At 38.8% G+C, this 19,765-nt stretch overlaps 1 protein-coding gene across 3 annotated transcripts in view; it reads right to left on the bottom strand.

The window, feature by feature from the left end:
- Positions 1-1,436: 1,436 nt before the first annotated feature.
- mcama (melanoma cell adhesion molecule a) overlaps positions 1,437-19,765 on the bottom strand; it is a 51,167-nt gene continuing 32,838 nt past the window's right edge. For 2 of the 3 annotated variants that reach the window (XM_084940823.1, XM_084940825.1), the window contains exons 3-16: positions 19,518-19,743; positions 19,335-19,405; positions 19,104-19,191; positions 18,364-18,543; positions 17,151-17,278; positions 15,639-15,783; positions 15,045-15,160; positions 14,660-14,801; positions 11,092-11,222; positions 10,757-10,898; positions 8,061-8,096; positions 5,140-5,266; positions 3,993-4,110; positions 1,437-3,545 (exon numbers count right to left, since the gene is read on the bottom strand). In XM_084940823.1, coding sequence (XP_084796949.1) covers positions 3,537-3,545; positions 3,993-4,110; positions 5,140-5,266; positions 8,061-8,096; positions 10,757-10,898; positions 11,092-11,222; positions 14,660-14,801; positions 15,045-15,160; positions 15,639-15,783; positions 17,151-17,278; positions 18,364-18,543; positions 19,104-19,191; positions 19,335-19,405; positions 19,518-19,743 — 1,659 coding nt within the window. In that variant the 3' untranslated portion in view covers positions 1,437-3,536. The remainder of the gene's footprint in view (positions 3,546-3,992; positions 4,111-5,139; positions 5,267-8,060; positions 8,097-10,756; positions 10,899-11,091; positions 11,223-14,659; positions 14,802-15,044; positions 15,161-15,638; positions 15,784-17,150; positions 17,279-18,363; positions 18,544-19,103; positions 19,192-19,334; positions 19,406-19,517; positions 19,744-19,765) is intronic. The other variant, XM_084940824.1, reaches the window with a different exon arrangement.

Here is a 19,765-nt window from a genome sequence, read left to right as displayed (position 1 = left end):
ATGGGACACTGGAGGTGAATACATGTTTTAAAAGTTAGGTTCTCACATGTTTAAACACAAGTTCCACTGTTTTTGCATGCAGACAGTTTTGGTTTTACTCGTCGAGGTTCTGAGATTTATCTTAAATAACATTTTTAAGTCTTTTTCCATGAGTAACACCTGCCTCCTGGTTATTATCTAGACAAAGTTATAATATGGCTTTGTCAGTTTTTTGCATTAGAAAACGTTCCTGTAACATTATACCCAGCAGCCTACATGTGTATAAAGATATGCATGACAACGGCTGCACATTTCATTCATTCAGTTTCTTTTGTACTCCACGGGGTGGTTTAAATCCACCATCTGGCCACGGCCATTCTGCATGGAGTTTGCAGGTTCTCCTCATGTCTGCAGGGGTTCTGAGTACTCTAGCTTCCAAAAGATATCCACTTAGTGGGTTATGTTAAGTAGTGATTCTACATTGCTCATATGCAAATGGATTTCTCTGTTGTTGACCTGTCAACGTTGTACACTGCGGAGATAACTCTGGGATAAATGGGGGGAAAAAATTGCATGATGAATCTTTTGCCATCACGTAAGTATGGCTAAGATTGACAAAAGGTGTTTGTTTTAGATCTTCAACTGTATTTGAGAAACAGAGGAGCTGACATGGGATGTGGGTTGCAAAGTAGCTTGCTTTGAGCAGGTTAAATACTGCAATCTGTGTGAGAGATGCCTATTGGATGTGTAAAAGTGTGTCGGCTGAGTCATCACAGCCTGAACTAACACTGTGCTTAAAATGTTCAGTGTGCATTTTTCCTGTGAGGCACCCAATCACACACAATTTATTTCTGATTTGGGTTCTGAATTTACACTCTGACATCAAACCTATTAAGAACCTCTGAAACAAACCAGCTCACTGGGTTCCTATGTGTTGTTCCCCTACTGTTAAATAAACACTAAACGCTTAAAGCACAAACTTTCAGTGTAGAAAATATGATGTACTTTTGCTCTTTTCCCTCAAAAAAAAAAACGTCACAGGCAGCAATCCATCCATGCAGCGTAAATGCAAGACAAAGACAAAGTACCGAGTTGTGATCATGGTGGCGGCGTCTCCTTTGGAGGCTTTACACTAAATGAAGAGAGAATGGCTGATTTGATTTGCAGCTACATGAGCTAACGCTGCCTGAATTCATTGCAGATGTGAGCTTTGTTTTCTGACCTGCCTCCTTCCAGACTCCAGACTTCCAGCTGGAAATCTGAGCTACTGTTGGAGTCACTTCCAGTTCGTGCTGACAGCGGTTTGGAGGCTGCACTCCTTCCTGTCTTCTCACTGTGGGACTGTGCAGAGCTAACACAGAGCACACTGAGCTCACAGTTGCTGGGGTTCATATTTAGCCTCTGGGCTCTCACTTCAGAGCTCCCTTATACCTCTGCAAAAGTAATAACACTTTAAATGAAAACTTTAAATGAAACTTTATTTGGCTTTATTTTCTTGCGAAAAATATAAAAAAATGCAAGCTCAAAGAATCACATGTACAGTACTCAATTTACACACATGTAGAGAAAAAGAAAGAACACAACATTTTTTTCCCCACCAGTGAAAAAAATCCAGAGCAACAAAACAAAGAATCAGAAATGTTTCACTGCACACAGGACACTGTCGGTGTTATGGCTTCGTGCAGCTTTTCTAAACCATAATGACAGTTATTGCCTGAGGACAACCTGTACCTGGATATTTCTTCCAACTTCAGCTCAGTGGAACAAAAAAAGACACAAACCAAAAGCAGATAACAGAAAACACATCACTACTTTGTTAATGTTGCAAGTCATCGGGGCAATGTAGCGCTCTCAGCAACAAAGTGTATCTTTTTCACAATGATGTACACAGTGAGCAATATTCACAACACTGGGCCAAAAAAGGAGTGCACCAATATTTTTGCCTCTTTTCCCTCATCAGGCAGCCGGACTGCATTTGTACAGAGTGTTTAAGGTTAGCCACAGTTTCTGCCTCATGTACTATAATTACATGGGAGTAACAGAGTTGAGCACTTACTGAAATATAAATCGTTGAAGGTGTTTCAAAAAGCTTTGAAGATATTTTTCAAGAAACAAATCAACGTGTTGCTGTGTACAGAAGAATGGAGGAATAAATTCTTGTTTACATTGTACAAATGAGTCGAGAAGAAGCAGCTCATCATTTCTGGATATTGTGTTTTAAACACTGTGAGAAGAGTCTTCCAAATATGTTCAGAAAATCAGTAATGTTTAGTTTTCAGACTTCTGGGTTTGCTGAAGATTGTTCAAGCCTCCAAAATGACTGTAGACTGATATTTCAAGGTTTGAAAAAAAGCACCAAAGCACTTGCTTTAGTTTGGCAGTCCATAACAGAAATCTTAATGTCTGTAATTTATTTTTGTTGAAGGTTCGTGATAGTTTAATGGTAATGCCAAGCCAAGATTGTTTTAATCAGTCTGGCACAATGCCGTTCCTTTGACCAGAAAACTAAATGTTCAAATCTCAGGTCTTCACATATAATTTCTCAAAGTCTACAAAAACAAAAAGTGTGGCTGCCTGAGGGAGGAAAAAAGCTCAAAGCCTGCAGCCAGACTTGAAAACAGTATCTGCAGCATGTGTGTTGTCTGGACTCAAACATGCAAAAACACTGGGACGCCTTTTCAGGCAACTAGCTCTCAGTGGAAACACAAAGCAAACAGCAAACAAACAAATTCAGTGTATGATGCATTCTCAAAAACACAGGCACAGCAGATCTCTAACCTTTGACCTTTTCACCTTCAGTAATAGTTCAAGGCCACCACTAGCAAGTCTGTACAAACATGTATTTACAAACAGTACACGGGCTTGACAGCAGTTTCCAAAGAAGCTGCCAGTGTGTTGCGTCGTTTTGAGGCTCAAATTAGTGTTGGGATTAACCTGCTGATGATCATCGATTCGGGCTGAAATTACTCGTCTTTTTCTTAAATTCAAACACACTGACAAACCTCTCAGTATGACTGTATCATTTGGTCTCTGACAACACGTCCTGCCTTAAACATCACCTGGAACCATGAACACGGATCAACATGCACAAGACCCAGACGCTGCCATGAAATGAAAATCTGAGTGCCAAATTCCTTAAATAACAAAATATATATAATATATACACTTTGATAAAAACAAAAAAATAAAATAACATGATGCACGTAAGACGCCATCATACACACTGAACAACAGCCAAGAGCTGAACACAGTTTCAGGAAGTAGTACAAGAACTAATGAATGGAAGAAAACATTCACTCAAAAGAAAATACAGATCTCTATGTACATACCTGTGTGTGTTAATGTGTGTGCGTGTGTGAGTGTAATGTGCGTGTATGGTTGCGGTTCTGTGTCGATCATCTGAATACTGCTGTGAACAAAGCACGGTGGGTCGAACGTCCAGACTGTGAGGTGGTGTTACTCTGCAGGTATCAGGTCAGTGGGAGCGTCTCCTACCTCTGCTGTTCCAACACACACCCACTGCCGGCTTCATTTATTCTGCTGTCTGCTGCACATCTTCACAGGGGCTTCACCGGAGACAAAGAGGAGAGCGTCAGCTTCTCAGATACTCCTCTCAGTCCAGTGATCACACTGAATAAATCCTGTTTCCAGCTGCATGCACTACATGACTGTTATTCTATATTTATCACACATTCAGTGCAGCCCTGAATGTTACCCAGAATGCGACGGCACAAATGTCTAACTTGGATCAAACATTTAAGTTTAACTGAACAGCTACCAAACATGTGAAACTAACCACAATATAGACAATTTTCAACTTTCGCAGCCTTGGCAGTTGAGTTAAATCTTCACAGAATAAAGGCATTTGATGGGAGTTTTAAAAATGCTGTCACTACAAAAATTGTTGTTGGTGTTTGATGAAATGAAAACTGCAGTCATGGTTCACACAAAATTACTGGCTATACATAGAAGTTGAGCGTAAATTGTGACTGTTCATCCACAACAATAGTTACCTGGTCATTAGGGCCCTTTTTGTCTCCGTTGACAGCCTTTAGGAGGACGGCTTCCTCATTCTTTGTGTTGGTCTTCATCTCCACAACAATCTCATCTTTGGTGGTCTTCTCTTTGGTGCTGACGACAGAAAGAGATGTTGGGACATGTATGACATGGCTAAAGGCCCAGGCATCAGTGCTGGGCTTGGTATGATGGCAAATTCCAATTTAGACAGTTTACCTCTGGTTTCATAGACTCAGTAATTCCGTTTTTCCTTCTTTTATAGACCATACTAATCTTACACACGACTCAAAGTAACTTAGACTACAAATCAACTCAAATAGTCCTTTATTTTTTACACTTGAAGCACTTCACTTTACAGCCAATTCAGAATCGCTGATTAACCTCGCATGCATGTGTTTTAGAGAGCCAAAATCACAGTGTTACTTAATCATTTGGAAGAAAAAATGGATGGATGGCTAGATAAATGGCGAGAGTGTAAACCCAAAAATATATAATAAAAAATATATAGTGTACACATCTTAGGCCCAGATTTACTAACACGTTGCAACAGTGCAAACTGGGTGCAGGCGTAAAAAATATTGTTGGCAGCGTAGTGGCACGATTGCGTGACCGTGACCCTGTTGCAAATGTATCCCTGTCAGTTCCCTTTTCAAGATGCAAAATATAGGGAGAAAAATATTTAAATAAAGTGCACAAACTGATTTACAAACATCTACGATGTGCAATTTACTCCTAATTGAGTTGATATTAAACACAGAAAAAGCATGTTTTGTGCTTTATATTGATAAAGAAACAAATTGACTGTGCCTGTGTGTTAGAAAGCAGCACAACTTTTATAAATCACCCAGAAAACTAGCCACACCTGTCAACGCTCTTTAGGGCCTATTTAGTAAATCTGGCCCTTACAGAGTAGCTGGAGGCTTCAGACTGCTCTAGATAGCCTGTTTCAGCCTGTTTTTTCAACTCTTTTATCTCTATGATGCAGACGTTGCTAATATACTAATATCAGGGACATGTGATGCCCGTGAGCACAGAAGCTCCACCTTACATTTTGTTTGCCATGGGCAGCAAGTTAGAAAGTTTAAGTGTAAGAATGAGCACAATCGGTCACCTTTAAGCAGAATGAGTAGAGACAATACTTACATCTCCTGCTTGCCAGAGCGTCCACAGGGGATTTTTCCCTTCTTGTGCAGGAAGTAGATTACACTGCCAAGGAAGGCCAGCAGCAGCAGACACACTATGATCACAACAATGATCACCCCACTGCCCTCTGCGTCACAAAAACACAGACAGAGGACACACTGATCATAGGTTAATCTAAAAGGTTAATCAGGTTAACCTAGTTAACTTTATCAATAACGTTTCTGTTTACTGGTTCAACCTGCACATAACAATCACACTTCACTGAAGATACATGGTTTACTTTAAATCACTCAGTGATTTCGTGCCTGTTTCATAACATCACTGCAGTCGCCGGAGGAGCTTGTTCAGCTTAGACTTTAACAACATGAATATGAAACAGAAAGACGATGTCACATGTGTGGTGTTGTGAATTTTAAAGCTCTACCAGGGACTTAAAGTGTAAACATTATTGCAATGGCAGTGTTTTCTACTATTATTCTCTTTAACTTGTCTCTTGCAAAACCCTGTAACTATAAGGAAGTATAACGGGGTGTATTTACATACTGCATTACTTGCTGCTCTGCTACAAAGTAGTTTATTTAACAAAGTTCTTCTCTTTACGCGTAAGAAATAATTAACTGACTGTGAAATTATGTCTATTATATTGTCTCTATCATTTAACTGGCAGTGGATGCTGCAGTGCAGCAGGACTGTATGAAAAATCATTTATTCATTCATTTATAATCATCATTTATTTTGCTCAGCATCTGTGACCCGTAGCCCTAATAATTGACTTCATTTGAATTGCATTATCAATCCAGAATGTAGAGGAGCTGTATTATCACGTCATAGTCTGCTGGAACAGCATTTGTAAGAAGTAATAGACTGGTGGGAAATAATACGAATATTTTAAAGGAAAAACAAATTCTTCCAGGGTAATATTGTATTTTGACTCAATATGTCTTTTCAAGTCCGAAATAGCATTCCTTGATGGCTTTTTCTCACCTCATAAGACTTGCCTGGTTGCATGCCATCATCAAAAAATGTCTTAGACACCTCCTGTAGAGGTAACTATCACAAATGTTGTTTTAAGTACTTTGGGGGGTGTTTATATACTGGTCTGTCTGTGACCAATCCTGTCAATGGAATAGTGATGCAGTGATAAAACTTTACCGGTTTAGTAGCTGAAATATAAGTGAAGGCAGGCATAGTCCCATCAGTGGGCACTGAAGGCATCAGAAACAGAGGCACCATGCCATCACTGGCATCCCACAGCCCTGTTACTCATTAATTTTGGTGTATTTGTAACTCACAACAGCAACAATTGTTATCTGATGCATAAATATGTAGTACAAAAGCTTACATCCTTTCCTTTTAATCAAAAGTCTTTAAAAAACCTTTTGCTACATGTCATACAGCCACTGGTATATCTGTGTAGTCTCTCTGTGTCAGTTCATTGTATTGTCCGGGTCTTCTATGACTACAAAACTAGCAACAAGGCCAGGTGGTTATAAACTGATCTGCATTTTCTGTTCTTTTAATAAAATAAAAAGCAGTTAAACACTTCCACAGTCATGTGTTCCCAAATCTAACTCCAAATTTCTCAGTTTAAATCTCAAATAAATTTTGTAGTTTGTATAAATTCCCTCGACTGCACTACTCTAAGCTTTCTGAATATATACTCTATGCAATAAAGATGACAGCTCTTTGTGTCACGTTTATCTCCAAACAACAACGACAACAACAACATCTACGACAACGTAAAAACTACAAATTTAACCAAGTGGCTTAATAGCCTCTTTAATAGAATTCTTAACCTTTGCATAGGTGCGTGGGATGAGAGGCTATATAACCTTTGGCACTGAAACATAATTTTACACAAACAATGTGAATGAGACACTCAGCGTGCAAAGACATGGACAAGAGGTGACATGGGCAGAAGGATTAGAATAAAGTGATACTATTATCTTTCTATTCTGCTTTCCTAGAGAAAGATGCACCCAAAGCCATCCAATGTAAGGGAGAACTACTAAGAAGTTAGTTTTGAGGGCTTCTTCAGGTGTTTTTATACCCGTGGACACACTTCACACTTCACAGTCAGAATTCAAAGGTCATGATATTTTTTTGCATTTCATCCACTGAAATATCCACGAGTGTCCTGAATCCATATAAAAATTGAGAAGCACACCAAACACAGTGCATAGTGTTAATTCACTCTAAAAATACACATAACTGCAGTATTTTGAGTCCAGCCAATCTCCATGTGAGATAACTACAGCTCCCGATAACGCAGTAAATAAAAGTAAACAAGAATTTACTTCCTATGAGCACTCTACCCTAAATGGAGCACACACTGGGTTTTTTACTGTTGTTTTGGTTCCTTTGTATGGCCCATAGGGCCGATGAAGATTTAACAGTGACTGCTAAGATAACGTCAGAAAATTACTTTAATGCCCCTCGCCACAAATAAGTGCAAATTTTCCAGGTATGTAAAAATCTGCTGTAAAACAAGAGGGGTGTCTGGAAAAGTCAGTAAAAGTGAGACAGCGTCTGTTTTTAGTGTTTAATAAGTTATTTTATTTGTTTTAAAAATTCTGGTATAAATAAATAGTATTTGTACCAGGGCAGAGTGTTTGGTCTACGTACCATTCTAGCTTCTGCTGTGCTTGAATTTGCTGGTGTTACGATTTTTTAGTCTATATCAAACAGAATATTTAATGTGCCCACAGGCCATCCCAAAGATCTGCCAGCGAACCAAAGACAGGACTCGTATCGAGTCACTGAAAAGGATTGATAAATAATGTATAGACTCATCCAACCCTTCACTGTCACACACAAAACTTAAGTCAAAAGCGTGAAAACTGAGACACAAGTTGATAGAAACTGAACGAAAGAAAAATAGGCGTCTTTAACAAGAAGAGACTGAAGGGCAATAATCTTACCAGGAGTGAAGGGAGCAGTTGTGGTGACCCTGGGAACTGTGAACAAGTAGAACAAAACTTAGAGCGGGTAGCTGTTCATGTCTACCAACATCCGCAGAGCACACACAGACACTCAGATTTAACTGGATTCTTTTCATTTATTATAAAAATCTACTTGCACTGTGTAACACAAGTTTCTGAAGCATGCAAAGCACTTTTCAAAGAATCAATAATGAGTCACTCAAAGATGTTCAAAAAGCTACTTTCACATGCTCCCTTATTCACAAGGGGTCGCCACAGCGGGTAGCTCCACATATTTGATTTAGCAGACTTTTACGCCAGATGCCCTTCTCGACACAAACCCCGAGGGATTTGTGTCTCCTCCTTGGACCGGAGCAGGGATTTTTCACTTGTTAGATATTTGATCATTTAAACAAAGATCAGTTTATTAGCTGGAACAAGGGAAAGTTTCAGATATTGTTTAAAACATAGCTACCAGTTATTGAGTTCAGTTTGGTAGCTGCGGGCTTCTTTCGTTTTATTCAACTGAATGTGCTTTTTTTTCATTTTACTTCGATCTAAATCTGAGGTTTAATGCAGCAGCCTTCAAGCAATCACAAGACTTAAAGAGATGTTAAAAAAAGAAAGAAAGAAATACTTTGGTTTTTCAAAGATATGTTTGAAAATATCCATGGTATCCAAGAATCCATGAGAACCTTTTTATCAGCAATCATAGGGAGTAATTTTCTGAGAGGCCAAAATAGGTAAGAATCACTGCATTTATGTCATAAATTAAGGTGTGATGTATTTTCTGTGGTCTCAACCTCTTAACAATCATTACCACTGACATTCATTCAAATTAAGTCTGATACGAGGTGTCATCATAAAGCCTTTGTGTGACATCCGTGTCACAAATGTCATGTAACATCCGCAAGTACCTTAAGAGGACATATTTTACTATCACAGAGACCGTCGAGGTGGACCGGACAATAAAACAAAAGAAAGCTTTATTCTGTCAAGGAATAGAGCTGCATCTATATTTCTTACAGAAGGAGACACAGACAGAGACTTTAGATGCTACTGTAAAATTTTAAACCCTTTTGCTATCTGTACATAGAAGTCTGACTTTGTTTATCCCTAATCTAGAACTAACCTGCTCTGGAGCAGATTAGTACAAGCCTTAAGTCAGGAGCACGACCAGGAGCATGCTCAGCACATTCATTTGCAATATGAATTAATTGCTAAGGGTAAGATTATAAAAACCAAACTTCACGAGGCATCTCATGGAGGAAACCACGTGAGCAAGTGGTGTGAACCACTCTAAGCCATTTTCAGTCATCACTCACCCTACTCGAGTCCCTGTAACTTTGTCCTTCAAACTTAACTTCCAGAGAGAGATTTTTAAGAGGGAACGAAGGGATTTGGGAAGCTCTGCCCAAGGAATGACTTTAAAGGTGAGATTAGTCAAATTTAAAGCAGGTGTGTTTTTTTGATTTTTTTATGGATGGAGGAGTTAATAGCTTCACCTCATGAATGCATTTTGGCCTAACGGGTCTTCTGAAAAAAACAAAGAAAAACAAAACAAAAAAAAAACAGAAGACATGTTAGGCCCAGGCTTCTTGAGCTGAGGAGGAGGGAAAGTTCACCAAACCTTGAATGATTTGGGGGCTGCAATAAGTTCATCAAATAAGAAAGACCCACACTGAGTTACAATTATAGTGCATGAGAAGTAGTGATGTTTGGTTAAAATGTGACAATCAATTTTTTGGTGTGTCCTCAAAGTGCATACCCTGAAAAATGCATTTAATCTATTTAATACTGAAAAGTCATCTGCTTGTTTTATATCATCTCACGGTACCCCGAGACTCTTCTTTGCAGACATGTATGCACGCAAACATCACCACATATATTTGTACCACATTTTCTCTATATTGCTTATTTTGTTGTTTTTTATTAATAATATTCATGTTGAAAGTCCAGCCTGTTTTGGAAAGTCGTGTATTTTCAATGAGCAAATGCGAAGGAAATCAGACACTAACGTTGTGCACTGGGACGTTACTAATGATTAAGAAAAAGTATGAAGAAGATGTTTGAGGGCTTTCTCCATATGTGAATTCACAAAGCATAATCAACACACCAGCAGTGCCTCTACAAAATGTTTCATTTCTCCAACTGCACGGATAAAAGGAATCAGCATTATGAATACTGAGCAAATGACTTCTGATTAGATTTAGGAAAATAAATGTTTTCTGGAAAAAACATGTTTCCAATCTTTCCTTTTGCACAGTTATTACAGAGCAGGCGGCTAGTAAGTAAATGGAAAATGTATTTGAAGATTTAATGTTAGAACCAGGGCGAGCTAATGATGTTCATTCATTTAGACTTGAAAAGCAAAATAAGTTTTAAGTTTCAGCACTGATGCTGCCTGGAAGAGGTCAGAAAATTCTGTCCTCTTCATAGCTGTACTTTTTAACTCCCTTAATTAGCCAGGAGCCAAATATTGTGCAAGAGTTGTGGCACTGTGTATAACAGTCCTGTCAAATGGGAATGCAAGCTGGAATTAAACGAGTTAAAAGATGAAAGAAAACTTGTAAAACTCTTTAGCACCGAGAGTTTCCAAACTAGCATGTTGAAGCAAAGGTTAGCATTGAGAAAACATATATGTAAATGAAGTCATAGTTATAGTGTTCTGGTGTAAGTGAGAGAGAGGCTCTTACTGGCTTTGATTTTGAAAATCTTGACGCCAGAGCCCCTGTCACTGGAAACGTTGCACTCAGCGGTGATGTCCGAGGTGACTTTGACCGATACCACGCTGTGAGTCATGTGCTTATGTGTTTTTTTATCCACTTCATGCCAGCTCTGTGGAGACACACAAACACACTAACTAAAGCTGGACTAAAGCTGTTTGAGAATACTGTAATAAATGCTAGCATCATCGTGACACGTAAACAATCACAACAAATCGAGCTAGCTTTGACTGAACATGAACATTGTGGGATAAATGTCATCTCCCACTGTGAAATAAATTTGCGCTGTGAGGCAGACTAAGTACCTGGCTGCCAGTGATGTTCCAGGAGATGCTTGGCAGCGGATTGCCCAGAGCCTCACAGCTCAGGTTCACCACCCTGCCTTCCACTTCGTCTAGCTGGACCTCCTCCTCCGAACCCACCAGTTCAGGACCACCTAGAAGCACACATAAAGAAATGAAGATCATTACATGTCAGTGACAACAAACTCTCACAGCCTTAATGAAGTCTTTCTAGTTTAAGTTCTAAGAATCACCACAAATCCCATCACTTAGCTGACATTTACTGTAATTAGTTTTCAGGGCAAATCAGCTTGAGGGATGTAAAAACAGAGGGAGCAATTCATGACCAATAAAGAGAGTGCAACAAAAACATGTCCACATATCTAATGCTGTTTTCACAATTCATTTTTTCCCTCCAGGTCACATAGGTCCTCCTCTCAATAACTTCTCTCAGTGGCACATTATCACCTGAGAAACTAAAGGGCTTTGCTGTTATTGCCCCCAGACTCTACAGTAGTCTGCCAGCCCATGTAACAACCTGTGCAATCAATGACGCTTGTACGTCACCTCTAAAACCTCAAAACTGCTTATTTTAGTCAAACATTTGTCGCTCTTCAATTTCAACAGTTTTTCCACTACTATTAGAGTTTGTGGGGTTTTTTTTTAACCCTATGTCGAAATTTTATTTTGCCATGTTTATTATATTTTATTGCTGCTATTGTTCTTGTGTTATTGTAAGGAGACCTTGAGGGTCTTAAAGGCGCCTATAAATAAAATGTATTATTATTATTAATATTATTATTATTATTATTAGGTATATATTTATTTTTATTTTTGACTCATTCTGAAATTGTTCTTTTTTTGGAGACCTAGAAAACACTTGGGGTCAACTAATAGTTATAAAATGCATTATATGAATAAAATTGACATGACTTGATATGTGAACCCTGAAGAATGCAAATCAAGTCTGAAGTTGCCCAAAGCGCTCTTTTCTCAAATCCAACACATGCAGGACACAGAACACAGAAAGCTTGATGCATTCTGCATGCTGAAAATACTTTTCAGCGCAGGGTGGTGTCTGACTAGAGCATGCCAAAGGCAGAATACATGACTGCTGTGAATTCTCCACATAATTATCTGCTCTACCCAAACAAATGGGGAAAATTCTTTAATGTGTTGTCTGAGTGATTTGCACATTTGCAATCTAGAATGGAGCTCCTCGGGGTCATTTCTCGAGTATTTTACAAATGGTGTGTAAAAGCTCGATTCTCAGGCACGGAGATAACGGTCCTGTTTTAGAAACCAAAAACATCCACATTACGAGGTTGCAAGGATGGTGAAGTTGAAGTTGCACAATTGTCACCCAAGAGGTCACAGTTTGTAAAGTGAATAGTTTACTAATTAAGTTGATTTTCACTCGCTTTAGTTCTGCTTTCAACTACGGGCTGACTGACTAACAGTTACCAGCTACCAACAGTAATCATCCATTATTACTGCAATATATAACTGCACAAAATGCTAAGAAACAATTGCTAAATAGCTACAGTAGTAATTTGTACACTCTTTTCAAAAACCTTAAAAATGAACCTTTGAGACAATTCATGCAGTTGCAGGATGGTGGAAATTATGAGTGTGACACAGTCAGGCCCATGAATAGCAGCAAGTTGGTTAAATGGGGGGAAATTATAACTTTTTTTGAGTGGAGCAAACCACCATCTAAAGAAAAGAAGAAAAAAAGCACAGGAAGTCTTGCATAAGCTTGTCTTGTGACTTCAGCTGGATGTCAACAGCCCTCAGTTCGAGCACTTCATCTGTCAGTAGACGTTCTCTAACACTAGCATGGTGCCAACAGAGTGTGAAAGACGCCCTCAACCAAACATGTCTTCCAACCTCACCTAATTTTCACTCTAATATTGTTTATTTCCCATTGGTTTGTCGTTATTATTTATTTATTTTCTTCTTTTTAGTCACGTTTCATAATTTTCTTGGCTCTCCACTGGGACCCAATCTGTGGACCGCACTAAACCATCCAACCAGTAGCAGCGACGGGCAGTGTGTACAAAGATTTCACACAAACTCTTATCTTGAAGACCTAATAGTACGATATCACCCCAATAAAGCACCTTGCTCTTGGACGGCAGGCTTACTTGTGGTCACCAAGATATTTAAAAGTAGAATGGGAGGCAGAGCCTTCAGCTCTCAGGCCTTTTTGTGGAACCAGCCTCCAGTTTGAAATCAGGAGACAGACACCCTCTCTACTTTTAAGATTAGGCTTCAAACTTTCCTATAGTTAGTTAGCGTATAGTTAAGGCTGGATCAGGTGAGACTGAACCCACCCTTAGTTAAGCTGCAATAGCCTTAAGCTTCTGGGAAGCCCCTCTGTGAGCCTGGTTATACCAAATATTAAAAAGGTTTCTCCTTCCCAATGTCATCAATGTCACTGCCAAGGTTGTGTGATTGTTGTTGTTTTCTCTGTATTATTGTAGGGTGTCTACATAACTCTCTCTCTCTCTCTCCCTCTATATATATATATTTTAGGGCTGCCACAAACGATTATTTTGATAGTCGACTAGTCACCGATTATTTTTGCGATTAGTCGACTAATCAAATCCATTGGACGTAAAACGTACAGCTTATTGCACCAGCACGCATCTGCTCTTATATAACTATCATTAGCTTACAGCTTTAAGTGTTTAAGGTATGTGCTAACTAAAAATAAAGACAAGATGACAGTTTATTAAATTTTAATGAAATTTGCAGATTGTTTCGGTGAAGTTTAATAAACTCCTTGCTATCTAAAATATAACAGGACACCGGAGTATATTATCGAGCATCTCACACTTCTGATAATCAGTTGTCTGCTTGACGTTTATTCAGCTGTGTAAAAACTATAACTTTAATCTCAGCCAAACCGATTTACTCAGGAACAAATAAAATACTAAAAAAAGCCAAACAATAACATTTTTAAGTTATCTAAATGACTTATATATCATGTTTAACCTGAGTAGCGAAAGACAGCGGTGGGTTTGAAAACGATTAGCCGGGAGTCCGGTGTTCTCACGGGCTCTGGTGAGCCTTGCCCCCGGCTCGCTATCGAGCTGGTGGGTAACAGACGTCTCCAAAAACGTCGGAGCGCTTTTGAAAGTATGTGGTGTCTTGATAAACTGAGCAGATATTTGAGGTTTACACAGCTACATTCTCGCCTGAAAATATGTTAAAACTTTATTTTGTGATCCAAAAAGAATAATAAGAGTAATATTAAAACTAACTAGCTGCCGCCATTGTTGGAAACTGAGCTGGGCTGCGCTATGAATTCTGGGACACAGCTTCTTCTTCTTTAGGGTTTAACGGCAGCTGGCATCCTTGTACATGCAGTGCTGCCATCTTCTGTTTCAGTCCGTTATTACACTCTTAAATCCTACTACTTATTCATGCGTCTTTTGGGATCTTACAAAGCTTCAAACGACGATTTTAATAGTCGACTAATCGTGGCAGCCCTACTATATATCAAATTGGAAAAAAAAAAGAAAAAAGATTTCCTTGCAAGTAAAAGTGATGGGAAGTTGTTCAAGCGGTGCAGGGGATTACTAACCTTGGACGATGATTTTAACAAAACCGTTGGTTTTCAGGTTAGGCAGGGAGGGGACCGTCACCTCACATTTATACACCCCACTTCTTTCATAGGTGGCATTCTGCAGGTGGAACGTGTTCCCTCGACCCACCACCTTCCCATCCTATACATATCCACAGAAAAGATGCACAAACATACAAAAGGCTATGATAGCTGGTCAATCCACTGTGGCTACTACAGAAACATCATCTCATCTATTAAATAGACTGGAACAGTCGCAGAAATGTATCTTCCCTTCAAGGAGAACTAGAACAGTAGTGATGTTTACTTACTTCTGTTTCTTTCTTTTTTACTCTGGTAAAAGGAAGCAGCTGTAAACTCAGTGTTGTGTTTTAAAGGTTCATACCTTGTACCAGACAGTAGATGTTGAGCGGGAGGACAGAGCATTGCAGGTTGCAGTCAGATCTTCTCCTTTGTGCATTAACTCTTCATCTTTTGGTACCACAACAGCTGTATCCAAATCTGGACACAAGAAAAAGAGACAAAACAAGATATGTGAAAACACAGTTTAAAACAGGCTGTAATTAACAGAGTAAAAGAATCTGTGAATTAAACTTGGTTTTGTCTGCAAAGACAGGCAGGAATTACGTCCATTGAGCTGTTGGGCAGCTTTGAAGGTTTAATAGTAACAGCAGCTTAACATCCCCCCAAAATAACCCAAAACAGCAATGAAGAAACCATGTAGAACAAAATAGACAGAATTAAAATTAAAAGCCTTTTTTATAGCAGAAGCAGAAAGATTTACTTTGTGGTAAATACAGGATATGTCGAGTTTAAATCAACATCAGAGCTTCTTACTATAATATAAGAAAAAAAATAGTGAAAGAAAGTCTTCACGTTTAGAGGGAAACCTGAGAATTATTAGTAAACTTTCATTTGTACAAAGCTGTTTCCTCCCATATGTAAGTATGTATGCCATTCATATCAAGTTGCTCCTTACAATGTACTTTGAGCTCCACTTCTCCTTTGACTTCCATGACGCCGTCGCCTTTCAGAGGGTGACATTGGTAGGTGCCGCTATCTTTCCGTGACACTGATGACAGGATCAACACATCCCTACTGCTCTCGAAATTCACATCAGGCTCCTGCAACAAATACTTTCATTTTAATTTTCATCTAAATACATTTTACTTTGGTGTAAAAGCAATAACGGGTAATAATAGTTTGCCTTTGACTTAACTGTAACATATTTGGGCTTGATTAAAAAAAAAAAGATAAATACCTAATTGAAAATATTATTGGCAGGAAGCAAAAAAGCAGTAATTGACTTTTATCTATCAAAAACAGAATCTGTGGTTGGCAAAGAATTTCAATCCTCTAGTGAATCAAGTAATCTTTTGTGTCCTCTTAGAGAACGACCAAAGACAGACTCAAAATTAGTAACTTTAAACATAAATATTTGATGAATTAAAAGCAGATCCTTTCTTGTAACCTGCTATCTTAGACTGACAGTCACTTACAACAAAGAGTTGATTTTTTTTGTCCAACTTTACCAAAATCTTCTGAAGGGACAACAACAAAGTCACCCACTATTTATGTGTGAGTCCATTAATAATAAGCACATATGGCCAGACAATTACCAAGTGTACGTACGAGAAAGCAAAACTAAAAGGCACATAATGTCTGTTGCATTATTCATTACAGTGCAAAAACATTCTGTATACAGCTATGATACAACTGTTAATACATCATGAAAGGTCTTATGGACATTAGAAAGTGATGGGGTGAGTTATTAAAACTTTTCAAGATCTGTTTATCTGAAATTCCAGAAATTGGCTAGAGTCAAGAACACAAATTTTTGTTTCACCTTCTTAAATACTAGTATGATCAGGACAGTGCAGTAAGGATCTTGTAACAAAAGAGTCCATTTTTACAGTTCTGTTTATCATTCAATGGATGTTCCACACTTCAAACGGCTTGACTGACATCATGTTTTTACCATCTTCTCTGAGTTTTTAGCTGTTACTGTGTGAATAAATCATGTAACCTCGATGATGGCTTAACAAAATGGAGAACTTTTCTTTATTTTCTCAGAAAAAAATCTTTTCCAATTACTCTTATGTGCCTAAGTCAACAACGGGAATAAAAAACCCTGACAGCCAAGTTAAGAAAAGTTGACAAAAGTGGACAATACAAAAACTCCGCTCACTGCCACTTCAACTTTTCTTAATTCGGCTGAGCTGAGGTTTTGCATTGTCTATACGTACAATGAGTGCGTGTCTGACATGGGAATGAGTCCTACCCATGAGCCCTGTCATTGTGGCCTCTGGTCTCAGACCCCAGCCTGGACCTGCAGGGTCAGAGCTGACAGAGTCTTCATAGACCTTGCACACTCATGTCTACATGGGTCCCTGTGAGCTATGCATATCAAAAACATTCCCTACATGTCTCTTGTGTGTCACCCATTCTCACTCTGGGACTTGCAGGGTGAGAAAAGGCCGTCCATTCTTACTTCTACTTTGTTGAAAATGAAGTGCGGTGGGGGGTTGCCATCACCCTGGCAACGCAGCTCCACAGTATCCCCCTCTTTGACCAAGCCCTGGGGCGACTCCTTCCAAAGCTCCACCATGGTGGTGGGGTCTGTACGCACACACAAAATCAAATTAAGCAGGCTTATTCAGCGAGCTGTTAAAGTCACTTTATAACGCCATTTCCATATTGCTGACAGCACAGACTGCATTTGGCTCTGCCTGCCAATGAAGGAAAGAGGAGATAATGAGGCTGTTAAAATTCTTATAGGTGACGGAAACTGAAATTATATTTGTTTTGATATTTATTTTTAGTGAAACAAGGTCATTTTATGAGTTGAGGACATTTTTAAAAAGTTGGGGCCCAAAGAAGAAACTACTGTACTACCACTGTAAACACCATCTTAGGATGAGTTGCTGGTATGGACAGATTCTGTGAAAGACAAGTGACTTATTTTGGGATTTGTGTGATATTGTCTCTGTTTTGATGGCTTTTGTTTTTCATTCTTACAGAATAAGCTAAACCAGCATGGTTAAAAATGGTGAGCAATAATAGCTGTAGCTTCAAAAACACCTTTTTGTACATTGCGATACAACAAGCATAAACGTTAACAAGTAATCACCGCAGCTCCTTTGATGTGTGTCTTATGAATATTCCACCGACTGTGAGCAAGTTCAAACGAATTAGCATCTATTACAGTAAAATGAAACACAAGCAGCTTCCTTTGAGGGTGAAGCCAGTTACCCAAATACAAAACAAAGGAAAAGGATTTCATATATATCAAAGGTGTTAATATTTCTGTTACGTTATGCTCTGTTATGACACTACATATAAAAAAGTGATAATCAATTAACAACAAATGCTATAAAACAGACCAGAATGTTAGCTACAATTCAGCTCATGATACATCACAACTCACAGGTTAATGTGATGTTTGAATACTAGAAATAAGGTTGTGAAATGTAAACAAATTCCCACAAACCCAGTTAACCTGAATAAACTAAAAGTTTATAAAGAAAGGCCAAAACTACCCTAACTTGATGAAAGACTAATAAAGTCATAAAGAAATAATTGCTTGACGTTATTGCTTCTAAAGATGGTTCTATAAGTTACTGAATCTTGGGTTATATATTTACTTAGTACACTTATTTTCTTAAGTTTACATGACAATATAAAAACCCTGAGTGTTAACTCACAGTGGACAGTGATGTTGACGCTTCGGGACTCGATTGTCCTGATACCGTCCGGGACAAAGAAGCTGACTTCACAGGAGAAACGGGCATCCTTGTCCTCCTTTTCCACTTTGTATTCCAGAGTGCTCTGGACGCTGTAGAGGTCACTGGACATCCGAGAGCTCAGGATCACTATGTTTACACCTGGGAATTGGACAAGACTAAATGTGAACATGCATCGACCAACACCATTATGTAATTTAATTGCAATATGCACAATGCAGTTCTCTCTAAATCACATCTTAAATACAACATCATGCAATCAGCTGATCTGAACAAAGTGCACATATTTTGCTCCTGTTTGAGTCCTTGTTCATGGGAACAGTTACAGAGTTACACTAGGCTAATGTTGTGTTCCCATGCTAACATGATCACAAGCAAAAACACAGACATTTAACATGTAGTGGTTAACATTGTTACAATTTCAATCTAGCTTTTAGTATAGCTTGCAGGCAGTTTTTCCTCTAGTGCTGGACATTGTCGAAGGCAGCCTACATAGAGAAATATTTACTGAAGGTGATGGATGTACTGATCCAGTATGACAGCATTCATTTTATCATTTCCTAGCTGGTATGTGCAAAAAGGATTTTCTGTTCTAGTCCTGTGGGGTGTGTTTGAGAAAACTATAATAAAACAGGAGAAAAGTGAATTTTAAACAAAGGGAGATTTATTTCTTATTTGATCCAACTACAGTTTGTACTCACGTCCTGATTCGTTCATCAGTGGCTCGCCGTCCCTGTACCAGGTGATGTTAGGTTTAGGGAAGCCGTTTCGTGTCTCACATGATGCAACCTGGGTTAAAGGTCACATAGAGAAATCTTTGCTATCTTTAACTTGGTAATTTATTTGTTTGTTTTAGTGACTTTCAGATGCCTCCTTCACATTGCCATCTCAAAGAATATTTATTTGTCAGCGTCTAAAATTGAATGGCTCACCTTAGATGGTGTGTCTTTAGTGACAGATATTCCAGTAGTGACACTCTCAATCTCTGGAACATCTGGAGGAGCTGAATAAGAAACAAAAAACAATTGTAGTGGTTTATAATAAATAAAGATAGAGCTCAGTGACATTCTAAATGTTCCTTTAGATTGATTTGCTTGTTTTCTGTGCTTTCTTACCAAATACTCTGAGGTGTGTCTTGCGCACCCCGCTCCCAGCAGCCAGCCCATTAACATGGCAGTAGAATTCCCTCTCGTCAGACAGTCTGACGTCCTGGATTGAGAGTCGAGTTCCTTTCTCGTCTGTAACCACGTTAATGCGGTCGGTGTAATCTGTGCCGCTATCAATCAGTTCTTGATTGGCATCAGCGTAATAGAGCCGTGACCGCGAGCCACCACGTTCAGCCTAGTAGAGAAGGACATACAGT

The sequence above is a fragment of the Perissodus microlepis genome, chromosome 10 (genome assembly GCF_051167445.1).
Source record: "Perissodus microlepis isolate ML-2025 ecotype Zambia chromosome 10, ASM5116744v1, whole genome shotgun sequence".
Taxonomy (NCBI): domain Eukaryota; kingdom Metazoa; phylum Chordata; class Actinopteri; order Cichliformes; family Cichlidae; genus Perissodus; species Perissodus microlepis.
This window is presented reverse-complemented; position numbering and strand designations above follow the sequence as displayed.